This window comes from Cucurbita pepo, chromosome LG05, assembly GCF_002806865.2.
Source record: "Cucurbita pepo subsp. pepo cultivar mu-cu-16 chromosome LG05, ASM280686v2, whole genome shotgun sequence".
Lineage (NCBI taxonomy): Eukaryota > Viridiplantae > Streptophyta > Magnoliopsida > Cucurbitales > Cucurbitaceae > Cucurbita > Cucurbita pepo.
The window spans coordinates 9,516,533-9,526,640 of NC_036642.1; the positions used below are offsets into that span (position 1 = coordinate 9,516,533).

Consider the following 10,108-nt stretch of genomic DNA (forward strand, 5'->3'; position numbering starts at 1 on the left):
TTTCTTCCCCAGATCTCACAGACCGACAAGTCTATTATCCCTTTAAGAGTTGGAAAACATCAGTACTTCGCCTTAGACTCTTCCTGTCTGTCTTATTTCCGGTGCAAATCAATCATAACGTGGTGGCTAAAATGCTCTAAACACGTGCAGATCCTATCTCCATCCTCCAACCCCCTTGATCCCCATTTCATTTAGCTCATTTTCTTTGGTTAGATGCAGATTCCTTTAGAGAAAGAAGCCATTGCATAAAAGTACTGATTTTTTACCATTTTCCTTTCTACATCCCAATGATTACATATCTTTACCACTGTTAAATAAATTGTACTTTTCACCTTTGAATAAGAAATCTTCTTTTAATTAGAAAATTCTTTGTATTCATTTCCTTTTCCCCTAAAAGTGCCTTTTCATGGCTTGTCAACGTCGAAATATCATATATGTTAAGATGAGTCGAGTTTAGAATTTTGAATTTCTGTATCTAAGAATGAAAAAAACGTTGAGTTTGTACAAATTTCGAAAGTCTGAATTTATATGTTTGAGTACGAGATAACCAAACTTTACGAGATAACTAAAATGGACATCTTAAAAGGACACACTGAATGCATTGAAAGTGAAGAATTGAGGGAAAAGGGGCTGAATGCTTCATGATAATGCTCTGCCCTTTTCCCTTTCAACCAAAATGGGTCCCAAACACAAATGTTGTCCCGACACGAACATGTCATCTTTATATTGGCCTGATATTGTATTCTTTTAAATGGTCGAGTTTGTACTTTGAAGTAAGATATTCAAAAGCAATAGAACGTTTTCTACTTCAACATGTACTCCTTACAAAGGAATCGAGTTAACAAAAGTTGCTATATGAATAAAGGAAGTTTGCTGGGTCATCCTTTAGGTTCTATAGGTGCAGGTTGACGGGTAAGGCAATCAAGCTACCTACATCTGTCTGGTCTGATCGCTGAGTAGCTTTCACTCACATCGTCCGTCCTGGAGATTGTATTACATTGCCCGTCCTATTAGCTAGTCGATCCAGAGTATGCGCCTATCCACCTATTAAATAAATAACTATAAAAAATAATTCATATAAATAAATTTTAGAAACTTTCAACAAATATGTTTAGAAATCATAAATGATATGATTGAAGAAAATATGAATAAAATTAGAACAAAAAGAGGAAGAGACGTGTGGGGAAGGGAGTTTTAAGGTTTGGTTAAAAGGATGGGAGTGTACCTAATTTTGGCTTTTAGGCACTAATTATTTGATTCCTTTCAAATTATACTTTTTATTTATTTATTTGAAATAATTACCGAACACACAACCGTTGAATCAAAGCTGAGTGAGGAGACAATTCCTTCGAGGCTTGGACTTACATTCCCGGGAATACTTTCCTAACAACAGAAGAAAAGATTGTGAGGTACTTCTACCCATAAAAAATGTACCTTTGAGCTCAGCTTTGTCATCTAACTCGGTTTGTGTTTCCCCTACCCTTCTTTTCATTATGCCATTACCAATCACGAGTAACTTTGGGCTGACTGTCCTAACCATTATGAGATGCTCACAGCGTTAGCTAGTGCTTTTGTCGCTGACATAAGAATTCTACTGAGACTAATACTGCGAATACTACTGAGCTCCATGATAAATATGATGAGTATCCCATTCATGGTTTAAAACCATATGAACATATTGCAATATCGAAGAGACACTACAATATTACGATATAACAATAACCCGTTCGAGAGGGCTATCTCTCTCCCAAGTTTGAAAGAAGTGAATAGCCATTGATTCTTTCAGAGATGGCTGTTTTTCCTTTTCCAAACATGTATGAGAGTTTCATTCAAAGAATCAATAACTCTTGTAACATGGAGCAACAAGAATCTCTCACAGATCTATTACATTTTATATCCATGCTTCTTCCAAAGATACTGTACCAATTCAAGGATATGAGCTCTAACCCGTGATGCCACGAATGCATTCCGTCTACGATTCGAATGAGTCCTAGCTTGCCTTCTCAGATAAGATTCGAACAAGCTCTGTTCGAGCGTTTTCGAGTGCGTTCAACAAGTTCTCAGGTTTTCTTCCACCTGCCTGAGCAAAATTGGGCCTCCCACCCCCTCCTCCACCACACAACTTAGCTATAGGTCCTATGAAATTCCTTGCCTGCACTCCCAGATCAACAACAGTTGGCGTAAATGCTGCTACTAAACTCACTTTTCCTTCGCCTGGACAGGAGCCTAGTACGATAGCTGCGGGATCTTGAAGATTGTCCATCAGGAACTCGGCTGCACCTTTTAGTGAATCGGCATCGGTATCGTCCATATACTCGACTAGTACCCTGTGAAAGAGATTGTTATCTGTTGTGTTAAGATGGATCATAGGAAGAAAATTGTTTCAAAATGTCTAGAACTTGAGAAAATAAGAAAATATTATAACAGCTCAAGCCCACTACTAGTGAGGACGCTGGGCCCTGAAGGGGTGGATTGTGAGACCCTATATCAGTTATAGAGAAGAACAAGTGTCAGCGAAGATGTTGGGCCCTGAAGGGGGTGGATCGTGAGATCTCACATCGATTGGAGAGAGAAACGAGTGCCAATGAGGATGTTGGGCCTCGAAAGGGGGTGGGATTGTGAGATCCCACATCGATTGGAGAGAGGAATGAGTGCCAGCGAAGACGCTAAGCCCTGAAGGGGGGTGGATGTGAGATCTCACATTGATTGGAGAGAGGAACGAGCGCCAGCGAGGATGCTGCCCTAAAGGTGGTGGATTGTGAGATCCCATATTGATTGGAGAGAGGAACGAGTGCCAGCGAGGACGCTAGGTCTCGAAGAGGGTGGATTGTGAGATCTTACATCGGTTGGAGAGGAGAACGAAGCATTCCTTATAAAGGTGTGGAAACATTCCCTAGTAGACGCGTTTTAAAAACCTTGAGGGGAGCCCAGAAGGGAAAGCCGAAAGAGGACAATATCTGCTAGCGGTAGGCTTGGACTGTTAGGGGAATGGATACTTCGGAAAGTTTATAATTACTCACCTGATCTCTTTTGAAGTTCCAACCACAAATGCCTTATTAGCAAGGCTTGATGCTTTAAAAACCGCAGTTTTTTCACGCAAATTAGAGATTTCATTTCTCGCCAACCGCAAGTCCTCGACGAGGTTTTCTACTCGGGTTGTAACATCTTCAGCTTTTACCTGCACCGAAAAAAGTAAAGTTCGCTTTCGAAAAGAATACCGAATCATCGCTTGCCAATCAAGTTTAAACTTAGTTATGCTACTCAAATAGGTAATGGCATACTTTGAGCATGGTGCACAACCGCTTCATATGGTAGTCTCTAGCATTAACGTACTCGATGAAAGCATCACCAGCCACGGCCTCTATTCGCCTAACGCCCGACGCAATGCCCTGCTCCGAGATGACTTTAAAACCTCGTATTTCTGAAGTGTTGAATACATGAGTCCCACCACAGAGCTCCATCGACACGCCAGGAACCTCAACGACACGTACCTAGAAGAAGGATCCAAAGTAACCCTTAACAGAAATGGTATGCAAAGTGATTTCAGATATGCCATTGTCAAAATTTGTGCTTGTAGTGAGAAAAAGTTCATACCTCTTCTCCATACTTCTCTCCAAACATAGCAATAGCCCCTGCGCTTTTGGCTTCTGCAAGAGGCATAACTTTAGTTTGAAGAAGCACTGCATCTCCAATCCAACCATTGATTAACTCTTCAATTTGTAAGATCTCGGTGTCGGCCAGAGGTCGGTGGTAGTTGAAATCAAATCTGAGCCGATCGAAGGCAACCAAGGAACCAGCTTGTGACGTTTCTTGGCCTATAATCCTTCGAAGCGCAGATTGTAGCAAATGTGTGGCAGTGTGATGAACCTACAAATATTACGAAACAAGTCAGATGGTGTAACAGCTCAAGCCCACCATTAGCAGATATTGTCCGCTTTGGCCTGTTACGTATCGTTGTCAGTCTCATGGTATTAAAACGTGTTTGCTAGGGAGAGGTTTCCATACCCTTGTAAGAAATATTTCGTTTCCCTCTCCAATCGATGTGGGATCTCACAATCCACCCCCCCTTGGGGGACCAGCGTCCTTGCTTGCACACCATTCAGTGTCTAGCTCTGATTCCATTTGTAACAACCCAAGCTCACCGCTAGCAAATATTGTCCGCTTTGGTCCGTTACGTATCACCGTCAGTCTCACGGTTTTAAAATGCGTCTGCTAAGAAAGGTTTCCACACCCTTATAAGACATGCTTCGTTCCCCTCTCCAATCGATGTGGGATCTCACAATCCACCCCCTTGGGGGCCCAGCGTCCTCGCTGACATACCGCTCGGTGTCTGACTCTAATACTATTTGTAACAGCCCAAGCCTACCGCTAGCAGATATTATCCACTTTGACCCGTTACATATCGCCGTCAATCTCACCATTATAAAACGTGTAAGCTAGGGAGAGGTTCCCACACCCTTATAAGAAATGCCTCGTTCCTCTCTCCAATCGATGTGGGATCTCACAATCCACCCCCCTTAGGGGCCCAGCATCCTCGCTGGCACACCGCCCAGTGTCTAGCTCTGATACCATTTGTAACAGCCCAAGCCCAATGCTAGCAGATATTGTCCACTTTGGCCCGTTACGTATCGCCGTCAGTCTCACGGTTTTAAAACGCATCTACTAGGGAGAGGTTTCCACACCCTTATAAGAAATGTTTCGATCCCCTCTAAACGATGTGGGATCTCATCTGTTCCTCATAAAAGGTGTTCCAAAAGATTAACGCACAAGATTTCTAAGCGATAACGCAGCGACATGCAAATAATGTTACCTTGGCTCCCTGCCTCAATTTTGCATCTACTTCTGCTTTCACTTCTCTTCCAACCTCTAGAACTCCCTGTTTGATGGTACCCTTATGAACAAATATGCTCCCTGCAGATTTTTGTACATCTTTTACCTCCATTACTACATTTCCTCTGTTTTCACCTTCTGAAATATAGATGAAACCATGGTCTCCAATCTGACCACCAGATTCCGCATAGAACGGCGTTCTATTCAACAAAACTTCGACATCGTGTCCTTCCGAGACCTGTAATACAGATTTACCATTCACAATAAGACTCTCTACAATGGCTTTAGCAGAGAGCATATCATATCCTAGAAACTCTGTGTCAGAGATGTTTTCCATGATATCTGCACCTTCTCCAACTTCCAGCTTGACAGCATTATGTGCAGCTTGAGATTGTCGTCTCTGATTGTCCATTTCGATATCAAAGCCCTTCATATCAACTACTACACCACGCTCTTGAGCAACCTCTGTCGTAATCTCCACCGGGAACCCGTACGTGTCGTACAACAGAAATGCATCTTTACCAGCCAAGCAAGGAAATCTTCCATCTTCTTTAGCACTTGCCAATGCATCAGCTAGCATCTCTTCAAGCAGTTTTTCCCCTCTCTCTAGTGTCTGTACGAACCTAAGTTCTTCCCTTTTCAGCTCCTCGAGAATGCGGCCTGTCCTACCCTTCACGTCCTCGTCGATATGGGAGCTTAATGCAATGACCTTTTCTGCAATATGTGGTGTAAATGCCCCATCAGTATTGCCTTTTCCGTCCCCCTTTATTCCAAGCAGCCTACCAGTACGAACAACTCTTCGGATAAGCCTACGAACAATATATCCTCTCCCAATGTTGGATGGGACGACTCCATCAGATATCAGGTATACAATTGCACGCATATGATCCCCAATGATCTAGAAGTAATAAAAAGCATTGAAATGATGAAGAAACCAAGTGGAACGAAGCGTAAATGATAGTTTCTTCTAAGATACACATACTTTAAGGCTTGTTTTTGATTGATTATCAGCAGTGTCATATGTCACATGAGCTAATTCTGAGGCCTTCTGTATAATGGGGTAGATCAAATCCGTCTCATAATTGTTCGGAACCTGCAAGAAAACGATAATAAAAAAAACGTTCACCAACACGAGTAGCAAGTGATTGCAACATAAAATGAAATATAAGATCTTCCTAGTTCAGTGAGTTCTAGTACTTCATGTTGAACTTCATAAGTAACTTTACGATGAGTAGCTATAGTACTTTCTGGAGAATACGAGCCATGCGCTCTAAACCGAGCCCTGTATCTATATTCTTCTGTTTCAATGGTTCGAGGGAGCCATCATCCTTTTTGTTGTATTGCATGAAAACTAAGTTGTAGAACTCCATAAACCTTGTATCATCCCCCAAATCCTGCAAAAATAATCAAACTCTTCAAGAGTTAATGGATTAATGGAACATTGAAGTGCTACTATGAACTAGACAACGCCTATACAGCCTTCCATATAATCAACAAAGGGAAAGAAAAATACTACATACAACATCAGAATGCCCCTTTTCAGGCTGGAAATCATAATAAATCTCGGAGCACGGACCACATGGACCTGTGATACCACTCGTCCAAAAGTTGTCATCCTCACCCATCCTCTTTATACGTTCAACAGGAACACCAACCTGGAATAAGATACGATACGTATTACGTACATTAAAGGTTGCCTACATTTCGAAAATTGTTTTCTTGCCTCAATAAAAGAAAATTAACAGAAAATGAAAAGCACGATAGTCCCCGACTTCGTTGCACAAGTTACCGCTCTAGGTTGCAGGGAGAAAGTAATTAAATGAACATTTATTTAAGAACAAAATATACAATCAAAGAGACGTAAGCTTCAAGAAAGAGCGTAAATTCACTAAGCATAACAAGTTGAAAGATTTCGAGTATACAACCTCGTCATGCCATATTGCAAAAGCTTCGTCGTCTTCTTCGTATATACTAATCCATAGTCTGTTGGCTGGCAACCCAAATCTGGAGGGACAAAACCCATTATCCAATGAAATCTAAAGCAGTAGACTCAATGGCATGTTTATTTATTGATCACGCTATATTAGATCAGTATACCTATAAATTGCGAGAAGATAAAAGGAGAAGTGTAAGATCCCACATCGGTTGGAGAGGGGAACGAAACATTCCTTATATGGGTGTGGAAACCTCTCCCTAGTAAATGCGTTTTGAAACCTTGAGGGGAATCTCTTAAAGGGAAAGCCCAAAGAGGACAATATCTACTAGCGGTAGGCTTGGGCTGTTACAAGAAGGTTCAAGGGGCGATGGAACACTGATAGAAAAAGAGACTGATAATACACATTCAACTCTTAGATGAAGTTGCTAATATCGAAAGAAATATTAGAATTTTATGCTCAAGAAGCTTATAGCTTGGATCTTGGCAGGCAACAATATTGTAACAGTCCAAGCCCACTCCTAGTAGATATTGTTCGCTTTGGCCCGTTACGTATCGTTGTCAGCCTCACGGTTTTAAAACGCGTTTGCTAGGGAGAGGTTTCCACACTCTTATAAAGAATGCTTCGTTTCCCTCTCCAACCTATATGAGATCTCACAATTATAATATTTACTTGATGAGAAATCTTGTCCTGCTTCAGTTTCAAATGAGCTTGAAAAATTTTAGAACTAATATTATGATAATGTAATTCATTCATACTCGATGGTTGTCAGTTCCCATGCCCACTTAATCGCTTCTTTCTTGAAGTAATCACCAAAACTGAAGTTTCCAAGCATCTCAAAGAACGTATGATGCCGAGCTGTTCGACCTACATTCTCTACATCGTTTGTACGTATGCACCTTTGTGCAGTTGCAGCACAAGGCACCAGTCTAGGTACCTGAAAAATAATGAACATAAAGAACAAGTTGAAGATTTTGCAATTCAAACTAGCTCAAGATATAACAAACAATTATTTTTCAGGAAGAAAAACAACAAACTAAAGAAAAGAAAGAGAGAATAATAGCTTCAAAATAACTCAAAAGTATATTACTAAGCTGCTCTAAAGTATCTTTACTCCAATAGTTCCTCTTCTAAAACATCCAGGTACAGAATGTAACGGTCCAAACCCACCGCTAACAGATATTGTCCGCTTTGGCTCGTTACGTATCACCGTCAGCCTCACAGTTTTAAAACGCGTCTACTAGGGAGAGGTTTCCACACCCTTATAAAGAATGTTTCGTTCCCCTCTCCAGCCAATGTGAGATCTCACAGAAGTCAGAAGTCACTACAAGGACGACATGACACCATTTTCCATAAGATTTGGAAGCCACAGAAGGTGCGAAGAAAAATTCCCTATCCCGCCCCCTTAATATTCTTTTGTTCCTCCCTAGGGGTATCCCTCAAAGAGTGACCCTAACCACATTACACCAAAGCCTAGGTGCTTTCTTTGAAAGGACAGCCCATGAGCAACTGAATATTACAGTCTTTATAACAAAGAAAGAACACAACACGCATACCAAAACAATGTTATCATCCAGTGCTTCTTCCAAGCAAAGGTATGGTGAAAGAATGTTAAGTCGATTTTAATGCAATAGAATTTAACACGAGCTTTAACGACGTGCATGCCATACCTTTCCAAGGAATATAGGCTTGAATTGAAGCATTCCTGCAATTGTCAACAAAACCGTGGGGTCTTCTGGGACCAAAGAAGCACTGGGAAGAACTTTGTGTCCACGGGAAGCGTAAAATTGAAGAAACCGACGACGAATAGAATCCCCAGACACTTGGAGATCCTTGGACTTATCCTCTACTAATTCCTCATTCACTGGTTTCACAGATGCTGAAACAGTGAAAAGTCGAAATGTAAGAATTCGGTGAAGCGTTGAAACGACAAATGAAAAATTTGCAAGTCGAGAATATAATTTTAATCAAACTGACTGATATACTTCTTGTTTTGAGTTGTGTGCCCCGAGCTACGTTTGGAAGAAAATGTCTGTGACAATCCATGGTGGACGGAAAAGGGGCAGAATTCCTTGTAATATAGCCTGTAATATCCCGAAAGCTGATATTCAGAACATAATAGGTCAGCCGGAAGAACGAAAAAGGAGTTAACGATCCTAATAGAACTCATAGCATGTGGGGCATCAATATTTGTTTATGAAAATGAAATTGTAACAGTCTAGTATCATATGAACACGACCAACAATACTACGATGCAGTTGGACTAGTACTACACGATCGAAGGGGCTGGCCAGAAGGTTTATAATTCTGGTGTTCATGTAAAATCAGAATAATCATTTCATGATCAATGAAACAGAGCTAGATCATCTAGCAAGCACATAGGCTATGCTCAATTTGGCATACGGATTTGGTACGAAAGAATTTCAAATTCCTACTTGTGTTTCAAACCAAATTGATTTGGAATCACTTCAATCAAAATTTCTTGTTTCGATGCTCCCGAGATACTTAAAGAACGTATAACATTTTATCGTTACGCCCTTCACTGAAATAGCCAATGTAGGACTCCTCTCGCAACAATCCTCAACAGATAATATAATAGATATCAACTTGTAACCTACTGATAACAAAAAACACCAAATAAGAAGAGCAATCAAGTGACTTTGCATATCAAGAATCCAATAACTCAACCATTGTTCGGGCGAGGGGGCTCCTTCGAAACCCAGATTCAGAAACATCATAGAAAACGGAACTAATCATTGATAAGTCATTCATATACAGATGACCCAGATACTTAAAAATCAATCCAGCCTCAGAAACAAACAAGCTACACGGCATTTCACGGTTTCCCTCAAATGGGTTCAAAACATTCCGCAAGTTAATTCTCAAGCTCTAAATCGATAGAAAGATAGAACAAAATCGGAGAAGTACCGGAAGAGCACGTAACTTTCCGTCTGGGTCGCACGAGGGAGGCAGGTTTGTTGCCATACAAGCTTGAACGTTGAAGTGGAGTAAGAGAGTTTCGGCCATAACTACGAGGCGGATGATTTGGGAGCTTCAAGGTGAACTCCATTGACGAGCAGTGCTCCCAATTCCAAGAACTTAATCCCAGGAAGTATGATTTTTTGAAGTATGGTTTGTATTTTATGTGCTGAATTGAGATTAAGGAGGAAGAAGAAGATAAGTTCGATTGAGAGGACCAGACATTTTGGAAGCTTCAGCGGAAGAAGCTGAAATCGAAGTGTGGGCACCGTGAGCCCACAAAACTGCTCCCCAAATTTTAATTCTTTTTTTTTTTTTTTTTTTTTTTTTTTTTTTTTTTTTTTTTTTTTTTTTTTTTTTTTTTT

The 10,108-nt window shown here is 40.8% G+C and overlaps 1 protein-coding gene across 3 annotated transcripts; it reads right to left on the reverse strand.

Annotated features, from left to right (window-relative positions):
• Positions 1–1,624: 1,624 nt before the first annotated feature.
• Positions 1,625–10,024, reverse strand: LOC111795330 (alanine--tRNA ligase, chloroplastic/mitochondrial). 3 transcript variants are annotated; one of them, XM_023677681.1, is made up of 13 exons: positions 9,693–10,024; positions 8,742–8,865; positions 8,435–8,643; positions 7,523–7,701; positions 6,756–6,834; positions 6,351–6,485; positions 6,075–6,224; positions 5,813–5,923; positions 4,811–5,728; positions 3,595–3,867; positions 3,282–3,491; positions 3,021–3,178; positions 1,625–2,327 (listed from the first exon to the last, which is right to left on the reverse strand). In XM_023677681.1, the coding sequence occupies exons 1-13, from the start codon at positions 9,789–9,791 to the stop codon at positions 1,991–1,993; spliced, it is 2,982 nt and encodes a 993-aa protein (XP_023533449.1). In that variant the 5' UTR covers positions 9,792–10,024; the 3' UTR covers positions 1,625–1,990. The 3 variants fall into 3 exon arrangements, with proteins under 3 accessions (XP_023533449.1, XP_023533448.1, XP_023533450.1); XM_023677680.1 differs by having other exon boundaries at positions 8,750–8,848; positions 9,693–10,023; XM_023677682.1 differs by having other exon boundaries at positions 8,750–8,865; positions 9,693–9,806.
• Between the last annotated feature and the right edge of the window lie 84 nt (positions 10,025–10,108).